This window comes from Sorex fumeus, unplaced genomic scaffold, assembly GCF_029834395.1.
Source record: "Sorex fumeus unplaced genomic scaffold, SorFum_2.1 ptg000010l, whole genome shotgun sequence".
Classification (NCBI taxonomy): Eukaryota; Metazoa; Chordata; class Mammalia; order Eulipotyphla; family Soricidae; genus Sorex; species Sorex fumeus.
In genome coordinates, this window is record NW_026606067.1 from 34,792,069 (window position 1) to 34,809,601 (window position 17,533).

General features: G+C 36.2%; 1 protein-coding gene across 1 annotated transcript in view; it reads right to left on the reverse strand.

Moving 5' to 3' along the window:
• Positions 1–362: 362 nt before the first annotated feature.
• SLC2A2 (solute carrier family 2 member 2) overlaps positions 363–17,533 on the reverse strand; it is a 37,171-nt gene continuing 20,000 nt past the window's right edge. The window contains exons 5-11 of the mRNA XM_056110726.1: positions 16,286–16,401; positions 15,242–15,404; positions 13,856–14,043; positions 9,356–9,460; positions 2,405–2,506; positions 1,472–1,675; positions 363–987 (exon numbers count right to left, since the gene is read on the reverse strand). Coding sequence (XP_055966701.1) covers positions 787–987; positions 1,472–1,675; positions 2,405–2,506; positions 9,356–9,460; positions 13,856–14,043; positions 15,242–15,404; positions 16,286–16,401 — 1,079 coding nt within the window. The 3' untranslated portion in view covers positions 363–786. The remainder of the gene's footprint in view (positions 988–1,471; positions 1,676–2,404; positions 2,507–9,355; positions 9,461–13,855; positions 14,044–15,241; positions 15,405–16,285; positions 16,402–17,533) is intronic.

Here is a 17,533-nt window from a genome sequence, read left to right on the forward strand (position 1 = left end):
TGTCTACATAGATTAAAAATAAATCCACTTAATATAGCACTTGAAAAATAAGGTGGTGCACAATGAAGTGGCCAATAAAGGGCACAATAAAGCAATCCTTTAACTTATTTGGGATTTGAAGAGATTTTAAAAATGCCCAATTTTGAGTGTTTGAGTGTATTTTATAATGCATCTCAGAAAACCACACTTGTTCAATTTTTGTATGTGTATATAAAAGATTGAGCCAATACGAGTTTATATAAGATGTAATTAACATGGATTTGTAATAGATGGGAATATTATCTGATGACTTAATTTGCTCAGAAAATAAACTTACTTCTCCCCCAAGAACTAAAAAGTTTTGTAAGTCCACGAGTCAGAGATTATTTTAAATGAACATATTTTAATATATGCAATAAGTCATTCTGCATGAAAATACAGGAAAACAAACAAATAAGTTTGCATTTAAACAAAATACAAATCCTAGTGCACACACACATACACACAAACTGAGTGGGAGAAATATAAAAATCAGCAATTTTAACATAAACTCACTGTCAAATAAAGAAATAATATATCATACGTTGAAATTGTTAAATTTCAGGAAAATCTTTTTTTAGAAAATGAAACTATGAATGTTAGTTAACAATTACACTTGCTTTTTAGTGAAGCAAATGAGCTAGACTTTTGGTTTATTTAATTACTGAGTTTTAGCATCAAAAATAGATTCTCTCACTTAAAAAAATACTTTCTTTGGTAATACTTGATGAAATCCTGTTTCTGTTCATGTCAAAAGGTAGGTTTTCTTTACACAGTGTCCGTGGAGCCAAGAAATTTCATTTCCACAGCAGGTTTTGCTGCTTGGGTTGATCGTCCTTTTTTCCGGAATTCTGCGGCAATTTCCTCAAAGGACTTTCCCTTGGTTTCTGGAACTTTGAAGAATGTGAACAGTGTAAAGGCCAGAAGCATTCCAGCGAAGAGGAAGAACACATAAGGTCCGCAGAAGTCCTGCCCGTGGGGAACAGAGCACCAATTAGCAGCTGCTCAGCTTCTTGGATTTTTTTTCATTTTTTATAACTTTATTTATTGAATTACCATGAGAGCAGTTACAAAGCTTTTGGGTCTAAGTCTCGGTCATAGAATGAAACACCCGTACCTTCACCAGTGCCCATTCTTCACCACCAAAAACCCCAGTATACCCCCATCCCACACCCTCCCCCTACCTGTGGGGCAGATGATTTCCACATTACTCTCTCTCTACTTTGATCACATTCAATATTTTGACACCAGACCCACCATTATTATTTGAGATTTTACCCCAACACTCAGATCTGCTGAAAAGGGCAACAGTAGACAATTTGTGTACTATTGCTGGTTATGAATAACATATGATGTCGCATGGCTGCAGTAGTGGCCGCACGATTTTGAGATTCCCTATTGGATTTTTGGACTACAAGAGTTGGACTAGTTATTACAAAAGGAGGCTGCTTACCGCAATGTAGGGGAAACACAGAGCTACGATGAAATTGCAGGTCCAGTTGCAGAATGCAGCCAATGCTAACGCAGCAGGGCGGGGTCCTTGACTGAAAAATTCCGCTACCATGAACCAGGGGATAGGGCCTGGCCCAATTTCAAAGAAACTGACAAAGAGGAAAATGGCCAGCATGCTCACATAACTCATCCAAGAAAATTTATTCTGTAGAAAAAAACAAAGAACAGTTACTCTGAAGGAAAACATCCAAACAAAATTGGAAATGGTAGCATTGACTGCTCCTTTAAGTAGTCTCTCCTTGAGTTCGGAGGTGACAGAGTTGTCTCCCTGATATTTATGACATTACTTGCAAAATGAAGTGCAAGGTTTTGTAGCTGTGGAGACAAACTTATTTTAGATAGACTCACCCTTAAGTCATTGAAGCTCAGTTACAGAGCATCCTCTGGATTAAAAGTTAATGTGGCACACTAGTCACTCTTTTCTTGAGGAAGGTAAGGTAAGGCAACACTTCACTAACCTTTGCTATGGTTCAGAGAAAGGTTTCTAAGTAGATGCGTGACTTCCTGTGAAATAGTACATACAGGGCTTGAGTTGGAGTGATCCAGGGACTGCCCAAAGACACAAGCACAGGAAGTGACAGAGCCAGCTCTAGAACCTGGTTCAAGTTGACTTGAGTTTGTGCTGAGACCATGTTACTACATTTCTCTGCACAGCAAGTGCAGTTTTCTTGATGACATCCAGTGTTTACACCTCAATGAGTATTCTCTTATTTTTTTCTTTGTATTTCTTCATTGTATTTCTTATTTGTTGGTCCTTAGGCTTTCAAACATAAGTGACTTTCAAATGTTTTTTCACATAGAAATAATTTTAACTTGAAGCACAGAAGTGCTATCATATGGTAACCCAAACTTTCCGTTCAGGCACTAAACTCACCAAGAGCACGAGTCCAGTTGACATGAAGATGGTACAGACAAACATCCCGCACGTTCCAACGAGGAACAGAGAGCGCCGGCCTGCCTTCTCCACAAGGAATACCTAGGGAAACAAATTGAAATATTGACTACATTTCAAAAATTTTTACTGCTCAAGAGTTCATTTTAAAATTCTACTGCTGAGGGGTCAAGCGATAGTGCAGAGGGTTGGGCATTTGTCTTGCATGCGACCCACCAGGATCGATCCCTGGCATCCCATAAGGGGTCCTCAGCACTGCCAGGAGTCATTTCTGTGTGCAGACCCACACCCCTGAGCATCTCTGGGTGTGACTTAAAAAAGACTAAATAAATAAATAAATAATAAAAAAGGGAAGAAACTCTTAAAAAAATAAAAATTCCTACATTGATCATCCCTGAATCTGAATGGTTTTCAAACCACTTTCCCAAATATAAAACAAACCAAGTAATTTTAGAAAAACAATAAAATTCTATTGCTACAAGAAGCAATTCTAATATTCTGCTTTATGGATATGAAATTGAAGAGGCAAGTGACGCATGTTCTAGTTGGCAGAGCTGGTCTGGACAAACAGAGGTAATCAACGCATATTTATTTCAGTTATATTAAAAAAGATAGACATGTGTTACCACCTCTCTACAGTGATCACTTAAGATATACTAAAGAATATATAATTTGTATGCATCCTAATTGATTTCCTATACATTTTAAAATACGATTCTTCATTAAATGACATTAATCTCTCTTTCTATGATCATCCTAAGTTATATGCACAGACATTTGTATGCCAAAGATACTTGAAACAGTATATCTCAGTTATTCTCATACAATGTTTTCACTGCTTATAAAGTTAAATTATAACCACTCATCTGACAATATGCAAAATCTGGTCATTTTACTGAAACAGGTCTGCATTTTTTCTGGTGGGGTCAAATGTACCTGTATTTAAAGTGAACTTCTCACTTGATAAGACTTTGAGGCAAATGGTCAAAGTACTTCTTTTTTTAAAAAAATTTTTATTAGTGAAACACCATGAGGCACAGTTGTAGACTTACAAATTTTTGTGCTTGGGTTTCAGTTATACAGTGATCAAGTACCCGTCCCTCCACCAGTCCCCATTTACCACCACCACTCAAGAGATATATTATAGATGTTTTGGGGTCTGCGCACATTTTTATATTAATAATTATGATTTACAATTAACAAAGACCAGAGTTGGTTGACTAGAATGCTTGATCCTTGGAAGTTGGTTCAACTGCCAACATTGATGAGACACACACACACACACACACACACACACACACACACACACACACACACACGAACTATTTCAAGTCTATGAAGTAGCCTTAGCCCTTAATAGAGTTAGAGTTCTGGCTCTGAAAACATCTAAGAAACTCTTTTTTTTTTTTGCTTTTTGGGTCACATCCGACAATGCACAGGGGTTACTCCTGGCTCACGCACTCAGGAATTACTCCTAGCGGTGCTCAGGGAACCATATGGGATGCTGGGGATCGAACCTGGGTCATCTGCGTGCAAGGCAAACTCCCTACCCACTGTGCTATTGCTTCAGCCCCCAAAAACATTTTACTACAGTGAAAAACTCTAGAGGAGTTTTAGATGTAAATTTAAAACAACTTCCTATTTATAAGCAAATACACCATATCCAATGATTAAGAAGTAGAAAAATCAAACCTCTCTATAGTTCATGAAACTTTAACTTGCAAAGATGACTTAATGATACTCCATTGTTAGCCAGAATATAGAAATCTTTTTCAAGAATATTTTTACTACATCTGTTTCTGGACATTATAAATTAGACAACAAACTCTAAATCCACATGACTTGAAAATGGAACAGAATGCCTTTTTGGGGTATGATGAATGCTCAGAAGTATGACATAGGGTGAGACTAGATCCATTGTCGAACTTGTCTGTTTGACCATGAAACCCTGTCTTGGTCCTCATCAGGGCATGTCGCTTGGATCCTATGTGCTCACTTGGAGTCTGGGAGCTGCTGCTTCTCCCCCAGATGCATCTGTCACCCAGGGTCTTCCATATTTCTTTCTGTTTTCTCATGACCCTCTAACAGCCAGATAGTATGAAAGAAAATAAATAAAATAAGGGGCTTAATTCAGCATAAAAAGTATGAATTTTTTCATACTTTTAATGATATCTAATTTAGTCAGGAAAGTCTCTCTTTTTCAAAATACTAATTCAGAAAAAGAAATGAAAATATTGCTTCTTCCAATTTATAAATATTAATAATAGTGAATATTTATTTGCGTGTAACTATTTGCAAGAAAACCTGGAATATAGTAATTTTAGCTAATTTGGGTGAGAGAAATTGGGTAAGTGAAAAGCATACCCAATTTTTGTATTTTTTGAATTATAAACAACTTTTCAAAAATTAAATACAATTAAAGATTCAAAATATTATATGCAATCTTGTTCACGTAGATGATTATAAATGATTTTTGTTGTGTTAATTGATCAAAATTTCCACAGAATCAAAGAATAAATTATTAAAGTGTGTATTTAAAATATTCAAGACATTTACTCAAAAAAAAGTCCAATTCTAACAGGGTAAGGGAGGAAACATGAAAAGGAAATCCTACCATACTTTACTCCTGAGGTAATCTGAGGTTGGAATATTTAGTCTTTGCCACTCAATGTTTTACACATAAGTACTATTATATTATAAAATATTTTAAGCGTAGTTTTTAAATTAGAAGAATGGTGAAATCAGATTTGTAAAACACATTATTTTAAGAGGTAAAAGAACATTAATAGTCCCCAGTAAAACATTCCAGTTCATTGATTCAGTATGTCCTTTTTATTTATAAAAGCATTATCTTTAAAGGCATGTATGTCTACAGAACCATTGCTACTCCCTTGCTTTCTGTACTTCAACCTCTTTCCAAGGTCCAGCACTGGGTAGTGTGGTCTGGATAAGCTTGCCTTTTGATCTAGGTAGCAAGGCTGTAATTTATTGACCACCTAGGGTAATAGTTAAACGTCCATGTAAAAAAAAACCCACAAAAAGTTCTAATATACTAAATAAAGCTTTGTGATCAAAACTGAAATACATATGCTTTTTAAATATACTGCATTCAAAGATGAAAATTAAATTATCATTAATATAGAGTACATCAATCAAATCAGTAAGTTCTGTTTTTGTTGATGTTTGGTTACTTTAATTCTTAGATTAATATATAAACGTTGTCATTGATATACTGAATCACTTTATACATAATGTTCTTGATCTTTTTTTCCTAGGGAACCATGAGGTGCTGGGTACTGAACCCTTTTCATGATAGATTCCTAAATGCACCTCTAGCCTTACTTTTGAGCCTTCTCAGGGTAATTGGTTTGAATGACCTCTCACACATAATGGGGAAAAAATACACTTAAAAATATATAACATTTGGCCTTTTAAAACTTCAAAAATAAGAATCAAATTTCAAGTTTTATCATTTCTTTCTTTTTTTTCATAATATCATGGATACCTTTAAGTAGCACCAGAAGTCATGGCCCTTGTGAGTTATTTAGAACATTTATTAATGACTTAATATCATAGGAATCTCAGTTTAACTTATTTGTTTAACTTTGATAACGACTTGGGTAACTATTAATTAGGATCGTTTATTGTCTCAAAATGTGTTCCCAAAACATCAGAATAAAAACAGGATTTCAAATATGGAGAGAGGAACTTAGGTAGATAATTCAATATTGATAGAAATTATAAGCTGTTAGATAATTCTAAAGGCCTAAGCACAGAGCAAAGTAGAAGGAACCCAGATATTTAAGCAGAGAGTCTTTGGTAGTCCCAAAATGGAGCTTCCAAAATTAAAAAAAAAGTGACTAAATGACATTGCAGCAGATGGGAGAACTATTTGATTAGTCTGAAATCAATATAGTAGCTCGTTGGTTACTTACAAGCATGCCTTATTTTATTATGATTTGCCTTATAGTGCTTTGTAAATATAAATATTTTCTGTTTACTATTTGGAAGTTTGTGGTATGCCTGCATCTTTCAAGTATTTTGAGACCAGTCTTCCAGTAGCATGTGCTTATTTCATATTTTCACGTCACTTCTTGACAATTCTTGTTATGTTTGAAACTTTTTAGTAAAAATGACATCTTTTGTGGTTGCCTATGGCACATGGTCTTTGACGTTATTTCTATAACTAACTATGGTTAGTTATAGAACTAACTAAGGTGCCACTAACTATGCCTACCCATGACAGAAAATTTAATCAATAAATGTATGTGTTGTGTTTTTAGGGGATTTGGATTTGGGTCACACCTGATGGTGCATAGGGATCACTCTTACCAATGCTTGGGGGACCGTATGAAGGGATGGAATGGAGCTGGGGTTTGGCTGCATGCAAGACAAATGCCATAACTCTTATACCATATCTCTGGTCCCACAGATATAGTATAGATATATACTGTTATATATATATATATATATATATATATATATATATATATCTTACTGTTCTAGCTATTCTCTCTCCTTGGGACACCCTGTCCCCTGAGATAAGATATTGAGACTAGGGCAATCATCCTACATTGGCCTCTAAATGATCAAGTGAAAAGAAGATTTTCAATTTCTGTCATGATCACTCAATAGCTAGATATGATTAAATTTAGAGAGGAGAGCAAGTCAAAAGCTAAGATCGAAAGTCAAACATCTAGTACAAACAATGAATCAAGTTATAAATGTGCTCAGGGCTTACTCCTGATTCTGAGCTCAGGAATCACAGCTGGTGGGACTCCGGGGACCAAATGTGTGGTGCTGAGAATTGAACTCAGTTGGGTGTGTGTAAGGCAAATACCTAACCCCCTGTGCTATGGCTCAGGCCCCCAGGAAGTGAAAGTCTATTGATGATTTGGAAGAAGTCTGAGTGATCTGAGTAAAAGATCAAACCATCCACAACATTAAGGTCTTTCAGTGCTTAGGTTTAAAGCCTCCAAGTGGACTTTCATTAGGAGCTAATGACTTTTCATAAAGCCAATACTTACCATCTCCCAAGCACAATATGCTAAATCTATTGTGCCTACATTCTAAGAATGGAGCAACAAAGACTCCATGAAAGCACATTTGTTTAAAACATGATTTATTGGCTCCCTTAAGCTTTATGTGTAGACCTATTGCTTAGAAATATTTTTCTTCCGAAATATGATTCTTGGACCACACACCTAGCTAAGAACTCTGATGGAGATTTGCAAAATTAGTATTGTGTACATTCCTGCTAATCCCTTCTAAAACTTATAGATTAAAAAGACACTTCAACTTTCAAATCTTATTATTTAAGAAGTACATTTCATACTGATATAGCTGCCATAGATAGCAATTCCTCTGATGTAAATTGTAAATTTCACTAAAGTAAATCGAAAACCTGGGACCAATTCACCATCTAGATGCAATTAAGAATATTTTCAATTCATCAGAAGAGGTCAAAATATCAACATTAACAGGAGTTTGGAAGAAACTGACTACAATGCTCAAAGATGACCTTGAGGGATTTAAGACTTCAGTGGATGAAGTAATCACTGGTAAGATAGAAATAGCAAGAGAAACAATAAAAATGCAGTCTGAAGGCTTGAATAAATTGTTATAACCTCATTATAAAATTTGAATGGATAAGAAGTTCTTTTTTATATACGGTGATCAAAGAAGGGCTGGTGTGTTTGGGTCACACCCTATGGTGCTTATGGACTATTTCTGGTTCTGTGCTCAAAAGTGACCCCTGGCACTGCTCAGGGGATCTATGTGGTTCTGTTGCTTTAAACTGGCGTTGTCCACATGCATCACAAATGCCTGACATCCTGCACCATCTCTTTGACCCAAAGAAAGAAATTTATTGAGATGGAATCAATTCCTTGTACAGATGATGTGAACATTGTTGAATGACATGAAAGGATTTAGAATATTATACAAACTTAGTTGAGAAGTAGTAGCAGAGTTGATAAAATTGATTTCAATTTTAAAAGAAATTTCAAGCCTCTGGAAGTTTTATTGTAGGTAAAATGCTATCATATAATATGTGTTACACAGAAAAACTTTGTAAAGAAGTGAATTTATGAGGCAAACTTCATTGTTTTCTTTTTCTTTCCTTCTTTCCTCCTTCCTCCCTCCGTCCTTCCCTCCCTCCCTCCTTCCCTCTCTCTCTTTCTCTCTTTCTCTCTCTCTCTTTCTTTCTTTCTCTCTCTCTCTTTCTTTCTTTCTTTCTTTCTTTCTTCTCACATCCCACCTATGTTCAGGTGCTATTCCTGATTCAGTGTTCAAAACATTATTAAGGGACTATTATTAATTCATAATACTATTAAAGGACCATGTGGTACCAGAGATTGAATCCAGCACCTTACTCATGGCTCCAAACTTTTGCACAATCTCACAGCCCTTCATTGTTTTTTTTTAAATGTTAATTTGCTACATCTATTCCAACTTCAACAACCACCACTTTGATAAGTCAGCAAATATCAATATCAAGGCAAAATCCTTTACTGGCAGAACAATTTTCAATGACTGAAGACTCAGATGATTGTTAGTATTTTTAAAAAGAACAAAGAGTTAATTAAAAACATATTTATTGTTTTTTATACATAATACTACTATAAAATTTAATAGACTATAATAGACTATAGCATAGTGCAAATGCAACTTGTATACACTAGGAAGCTAAAATATATTGCAAGGCCTATGTTCAGCTTGAGCTACTTGCTTTATTGCAAAAATCTGAAACTGAACCTACAATATCTTTAATGTGTGATTTTGTGAGACTCTTTCCATAATCCCCTTGGTTCCATGTACCAAATACACTTCACATTAAATAATAGATAACTTTTAGATTATGTGTGTTATTTTTTTTTACCTCCAGTTTTGGGGTTAAACAAAACTAAATATTTATCAAGTTTATTTACTTACAGAGAAAACAGTGAATAATGTATTGACAGCACCAACTCCAATGGTTGCATAAACAGGTTGGCTGATCCCAGCTGTTTGAAAAATGCTGGTTGAATAGTAAAAGATCTGCAAAATAATAACAACAGTTTATACTTAAAAAACAAACCTGGCATTTAAGGTTTTAAATTAAGAACTCTTGTAGTTTGCTTATTTTTAGTTTTGTTTCATTTGGGGGCCACAACTAGTGTTTCTCGGGAGCTATTTTCCAGTGTGGTGCAGGGTACAGGCCTACTATTGTCAGGAAACTGGGCAGGATCACAGATTGAACCAGGAACACCCACATGCATTGTGGGTCTCCCACCTTTTTTAAAAGTTGTTTTGTTTCCTATGAAATTATGGTTCATAGATTTTACTCATCCTCTAAAGAAGAAATCACACTTTCTTACTTCTCAGAACTTCTCATTCTTATATTTACCTGAAAGTTCTTATATTTAAGAGAATTCTGTTTCTGAATTTACTCTATATGAAGTTTTAAACCGTTTGTTAAATCATTAAATATATACAAAAGTATATATATCAAAACACACAGCTCAGTTGATCACAAACAACACACCTATGTCATCTGTACCTAAATCCAGAAATAAATCCCTTCTTGTCCTCCAGAAAGTCTAAATATCCTCATATTTATACCCAAACCAGGTCAGATTCCTCCATGGGCACTAATTCTTACTAGTTTTGCACTTGGTATAAATGAAGTCACATGTGTATGTTATTTTGTATCTAACTTCAGCATTACTTTACAAGAATCATTTGCATTGTTTTATTTCTAGAGTGTTTCTTTTTTTTATTTTTATTAGTGAGACACCATGAGGTACAGTTGTAGACTTACAAATTTTGTGCTTGGGTTTCAATTAGACAATGATCAAATACCCATCCCTCCACCAGTGCCCATTTCCCACCACCATGGATCCCAGTATACCTCCCACCATCCATCGCCCCCATCCCACCCTGCCTCTGTGGCAGGGAATTCCCCTCTGTTCTCTCTCTCCTTTTGGGTCCTGTGGTTTGCAAGAGAGGCATTGAGTGGCAATCATGATCGGTCCATAGTCTACTTTCAGCATGCTTCTCCCATCCTGGGTGTTGTGGTTTGCAAAAAAGGCAATGGGTGACAATCATATTTGGTCTGTAGTCTACTTTCAACAGTCTTCTCCCATCCTGGGAGGATCCTCCCAACACACTTTATTTGGTACTCCCTTCTCTATCTGAGCTGCCTTTTCCCCTAGCATGTGTGGCTGGCCTCCGAGCCATGGAGCAAAATTTCTGGTACTAATTTCGGTCATTCTTGGGTGTTAGTCTCATATTTTGTTACTTTATGTTCCCCAGATGAATGCAATCTTTCTATGTCTGTCCCTCTCTTTCTGACTAATTTCGCTTAACATGATACTTTCCACTGTAGTACAACTTGTACCACATGACTTCATCTTTTCTAACAGCTACATAGTACTCCATTGTGTAAATGTACCAAAGTTTCTTTAACCAGTCATCTGTTCTCGGGCACTCAGGTTTTTTCCAGATTCTGGCTATTGTTAAACTCCACAAGAAGAAAACATCCAACCCCTTCAAAAAATAGGGCAATGAAATGAACAGAAACTTTCTCAAAGAAGAAATCCGAGTGGCTAAAAGGCACATGAGAAAATGCTACACATCATTAATCATCAGGGAGATGCAGATCAAAACCACAATGAGATACCATTTTACACCATAGAGACTGGCCCATATCCACAAGAACAAAAGCAACCGGTGCTGGTGCGGATGTGGCAAGAAAGGGACCCTCCTTCACTGCTGGTGGGAATGCCGACTGGTTCAGCCCTTTTGGAAAACAGTATGGACAATTCTTAAAAAATGAGAAATTGAGCTCCCATTTAACCCAGCAATACCACTCCTGGGAATATATCTCAGAGAAGCAAAATAGTATAGTTGAAGTGATATCTGCACTTGTTTGTTCATTGCAGCACTGTTCACAATAGCCAGAATCTGGAAAAAATCTAGAGTGTTTCTTATCATTGTTGAATAGTGTTTTGTTGCACCAACATACCACAGTTTACTCACTCTGCTATTGATGGGTATTTAATTGCCATTCATTCTAACTATCTTGTTGCATTTAATCCAAAAATCTCCAGTCAGTATAGAAGGACAAATTTGGTTGACAACTCTGCTAATAACCTGTACTATTTAGTTATGGTTCTGTTTTTTTTTAATATTCTCAGTTTATTTTGTCACTCTCTAAATCTCAGTCATTCCTTCCTCACTTGCCATGCACTACCGAGGGTACCTCTTCTTGCAAACAGGGCTGATACTGAGCTATGCTGACTGAGTTCGGTGAGAAGTGGTTTAAGCACAATGCAAACTGTCGAATGTAAACAAAATGCATACCATCTTCAAGTTGCCCACCAGAGCAAGACTCAGCATTTCCAGGACGACTCTAGTCAAGTACTCGGATGAAGGATAAAAAGGGGAAGTTCAGAGAAATTACATCTTGTGCTCGTGGATACGTGGCAGAACTGAGATATAGAAAAAAATTCTGGTGTCTGAATTTCAGGGTTTGATATTATTAGATTTTAAAAATTTGCATCAAGAATTTTAAAGAGAGACCACAATGACAGCAGAAGTGTTGCACTTACCAAGAAGACTCAGTTCTCCTTTTACTGCAATTGATGGGAATTATTATTTTGTCTCTTTCAAATCTTTGTCCACCCATCAATAACCCTAAAATATTTCTTATGAATCTGTGATTGACTCATTGTAGAGGAAGCCCAAACCACATTGTTAAAGTGCAATGAAGGTAACTTTATCTAGTTTATTAATAATTGTTTAACTTTTTTTCTTCCAGTAGCTAGTTCCAGTAGAACAACTTAACTCTGAATGATGGAAGGATTTCAGGTCAAAGTCTGAACATTAATAATCAGCATGATTTCCAGTCAAATCTTACCAATTATCCTCATTTTCCAATACCATACCAGCTCAGGCTATTGTTTATGTTGGGTGCTATTTCCTCCCTAACAGAGTAAAAGTTACTTGGAGGGCAAGAATTTTATACACCATATAATTGTTAGTAATCTTGTTAGTAACATCTCCATTGGAGACTTTGTTGTTACTGTGTCTGGCATATCGAATACGTCACGGGGAGCTTGCCAGGCTCGCCCTCTGTGAGGGCGAGATACTCTTGGTAGCTTGCCGGGCTCTCCGAGAGGGGCGGAGGAATCGAACTCGGGCTGGCCATGTTGGCTGCATGCAAGGCAAATGCTATCACTCCGAACACCATATAATTAGATGCAAAAAAATAAGTTTTGATAAAGTAACAAAATAGGAGACTAACACCCAAGAATGGCTGAGATCAGTACCAGGAATTTTACTCCATGGCTTGGAGGCTAGTCACACATGCTAGGGGAAAAGGCAGCTCAGATAGAGAAGGGAGCACCAAATAAAGGGTATTGGGAGGATCCTCCCAGGATGGGAGAAGCATGCTGAAAGTAGACTATAGACCAAAAATGATTGTCACCCATTGCCTCTTTTGCAAACCACAACACCCAAAAGGAGAGAGAGAACAAAAGGGAATGCCCTGCCATAGAGGCAGGGTGTGATGGGGGGAATGGGGGGGTGGGAGGGATACTGGGATCCATGGTGGTGGGAAATAGGCACTGGTGGAGGGATGGGTATTTGATCATTGTCTAATTGAAACCCAAGCACAAAAATTTGTAAGTCTACAACTGTACCTCATGATGTCTCGCTAATAAAAAGAAAAAAAAAAAGATAAAAAACAATATCAATGACCACAAACAAACAAAAAGAAAGTTATTTTTTAAAAAGGTGTATAAACTTAATGAAAAATAAGTAATTATTAAAATTTCTTATTGAATAAAATGTATATTGTTATATGATAAAAATAATTTTTGTATCTGGCCACATGATATGTCTTATTAAACAGAAGGAAACCATGGACTGATTGCCTAAGCTATCAGAATGTCTGAACTTGGCGCTCCACTCACTCTAGAAGCGTCATGTGATTTAGGTTTTTATTTCTGTACTGTAATAATTCTTTTTTTCCTCTTTAAATTAATTGTTTTTGACATTTTAATCTTAATTCTAATAGACCACTGATTATTGACATCTAATATCATTAGAATCCTAACTTAGAGAGCAGTTAAGATAAAACAAAGAAAAATAACGTTCAATGTTTGTGCAGTCAGATGTGTAACATTGACTCTTTGCATCTTTTAGCTACTTGAACTCCTTTCTTTATCTCAATGCACTTTCATCAAAAGAGTTATTCTTGGATCTGGAGAGATAGCATAGCAGGTAGGGCGTTTGCCTTGCACACGGCCGACCCGGGTTCGATTCCCAGCATCCCATATGGTCCCCTGAGCACTGCCAGGAGTAACTTCTGAGTACAGAGCCAGGAGAAACCCCTATGCATCACCAGGTGTGACCCAAAAAGCATAAAAGAGTTATTCTTAAACTTACTCCATTGATTCCAGAAAATTGCTGAGCCATGTGAAGCATCAATGCCACTAGAATAGGTTGCTGGTAGTTGGAACTGGTGAAGAGCTGACTAATGGAGACTTTCTGTTCCCTTGCTGCTTCATCTCTTTCTTTTCTCATCTCATTAATATCTTTGGTGATATCAGCATCTCCTCTTAGTCTTTTCAAGCCTGTTACAAAGATGATCAAAATGAACAGAACACTGTAGATAAGTTGCAAGACATTGAAGTCAAATAATGTTTTGTATAACTTTTTAAAAGCAATTTAATGCTTAGAGTAAGAACAGAACTAATTATATTATTACTAGGGTGGAGGAGGGGGTGGATTGGCACCAACACAGCTGTGCTATGTGCTCAGAAGTAACTTATGAAGGGGCTCAGGGGATCAAATGTGGGCTAGGGATTAGAGCTGGGGTCAGCCACAAGCAATGCAAGTGCCTTACCATCTGTACTGTCTCTTTGGGTTTCAGATCTAACTTTAAAAGATGATTGGAAAGTACAGTTGCTTAGCATGCCTATACATTTCTCTAAGCTGTGTTTGTAGAATTTGTTTTCAGTTTTTTTCAAAAAATATTTTGCTGTTTCATGCTGTATTTTTTAAAAAATGTAATTAGGGAGGGATTTGCAGGCAGTACTCAGAAGGACTGGGACCACTCCACGCAATACTTAGCCAACTGGGCTGAACAGTTTAGTGCTTGGGTCAGGTGCTGCAGCATTGTGGTGCTGCTTCAAATCCCAAGTGGTGTTGGGTTTCACTAAGGACTCACTCTACAGGGCGATACCTGGTGGCACTGGGGGTACAGGGAATGCAATACCAATGGTCAGATTTGGCAAAGACAAGGACAAGTCATGCATATTTGACTTCTCTCATCCTAGCCTCTCGAACTGCATGTTAAGCAACACAATTTGTGTTAAAGCAAAAATAGCTGTTTTATGAAGTCCAGGAAAGAATTATAAATTGGATAAACTTGATAGATGAACTTTGGGAAATTTCTTTTTGTTAAATTAAATAGACTTAATTTTTTTTTTTAGTGAAATGAGTCGACTTGATTTTTTTCCCTTGGCCTTAAATGTAGTTTACAACAAAGAAAGCTAGGATCCTTGTTATCACAGAAGCATAATGCTAGAAAGATCTCCTAAGAGCTCTGATGGCGTTTCTATATCTTGTATATGGACTTCTTTTGGGTTTGAAAATGTTTATGGATGTCAAATAGCATGCACCAGCTATATCAAAGTGATCCTGTGCATTTTTATTGGAGGTAATCACTGACGTCACTTGTAAATTTCTCAAGTAAGCATGCATGAAGTGTTTTCCATTAGCTGTTAGTCAAAAATAATAGAAAAGTTGTAAAATAACCCATATACTTACTTTGCTTTGCTTTCTTTTCCTCGTCCAAATTGATATAAAGATATCTGGGGCTTTCTGGACAGAAGAAGAGCAACAGAGACTGGAGTACAGCTGGCACAGCAGACAGACCAAGTAGAATGGGCCAGTAATCCTCATTTCCCAGGATAAAGTCAAGGCCAATGATCTGAACAGGTAGGAAAGAAGGACATCCACACATCCGTTATGTAACCCTTGCACCTGCCTTCTGCAACCATTTTGCTTTTTGGAAAAAAAAAGAAACCACTTTGGCTATTAAACAGTAATTCCTGACAACTATGATTCAACCATTAATAGGATAGAGTTAAATTACGATTAGTGTGGTTAAATTAGGGGTCATTTATTTTTCAAAGAATTCACCTGAGTTTATTTTCATTAAGTACAATTGGATATTGAGAATAAGAGTCAACCAAACTTTGAGAAACATTTTTGTTTTCTAATGCAACACTAAAATCTATGCATAACTTTTTATTCTTATTAAAATATTTCTTTCTACGTTACCTAGAACATATATAGAATGGGATGATAGAGCTACAATTACTCTAAGGAGAACCAGTTTTGTGACCTTTATTGCAATTACAGTTGTTTCCCCCTTTGGATAGCCATTGACTTGGGGAGTCAGTAACTCTTTTTAAGAAAAGAGTATAGAAGGGGAGGGTAAAACCAGTCAGACAAAAACTAATAACTTCTAAGTAATTGCTCAAAACAATGGAAACCTAAGCAGATAAAAAAAATTTGAAATACTTGTTTCTTAAAAGTTAAATGGAATAACTTAATTCTAGAATAACTTTAGACACGAGACCCAGCTTGTCAGATCATGTTCACTACCGACCCTGCTTCAGGGGGAGTGAGGAATGGACATATAATAATAATAGTAATAATTCAGTTTTTGATTTAAAATGCCTTGGTCTCTATTATATTTCTACTACCATTCATAGAACTGTTTATGTTGGTTTACAGTAAGAGTGGACAGTGAGGAAGTTCAGCCGGGAAGAAATTGGGTAAAGGAGGAGAAATGGTAATCTTTACCTGACTAATAAGGATGCCTGTGACAATGGCGAGTTGGTGGAGAGCACCAAGTGCACCCCTGAGTGTGGTTGGAGAAATTTCACCAATGTACATTGGAACCAATCCTGAAATTAGCCCTGTGTGAAACATGAACAGAAACGTTGAAGTACAGCCAGGATTATCTGAATAACAATAATTTGATTAAAGTACAGCTGATATCCTGATAGAAAAATCTTTTCCCGAGTCTGTTAGAAGGGGGACACCTTTAACCCAGCCTGAGACATAGTTTAGCAAATCATATATGTTGACTAGACTTAAATGTTGTTTCAGTTGTGTGTACAAATAGAAATAACTGGTCAATCATAAAAATGACAATTATTTGTAATATTGTCTTATTAAGCTAAAACTAAAAATTAAATTTAAAAAAATAAAAAATTAAATTAAAATACTAAAATTAAAAATTAGAATATTAATAATGATTTATACACTGCATCATGGGTTATAGTTGTTTTCTTCGGAAAAGAGACTGAAAAATTTTTAAATAATATTCTTACTCTAGAATCAAGGGATTGAAGGAAATATGAATATTTCTAGACCAATATCTTTACTTGCAAGAGATGAGAAACAACTTAAACAAAAGTGTAGTGCCAGTAAGTGTGAGCATGAGGACAACTCGACCTATTTGATTTTCCACAATGTTGGGGATGCCTGAGAATCACTGTTAGAGAGTTTTGTGGAGGAGTGTAGAAAAATTACTCCAAGATATTACTAATTACTCCAACCTGCTGCAGTATTCTCTCCAAATAACAAGCTTTCAAGAAGATTGTTAATAAATACTTTTGGTGCTTAAAAGAATACAAAAAAGTTGAAAAGTGCCAGGGAATTCTGTTTTCTATTACTTTCTTAAATGCAGATATAGTGAGTAGTGTTGGAATTGGAGCATGCAACCATTTACTGAGTATATAAAAAAAGTCAGAATACCAATTGCAAAGGTGAATGGTCAGACACTATCAATAACAAAATTAGTGCAATATTGTAACATTTCTGTAGGGTTCATTTTTGGTACACATCATTTGGTGCTCAGGGATCACTCCTGGCAGTACTTGGGGAACCATATACAGTGACAACAACTGAACCATTTTCGGCTGTGTGCAAGACAAGTGACTTAACTGCTGTGCTATCTCTCTAGTCCTGGAATTTTCTAAAGATTTATGAAATAAGTTTGTGAGAGGCTCCTTCTTAGAGAGGTTGCCTGTCTATCAAATGGAA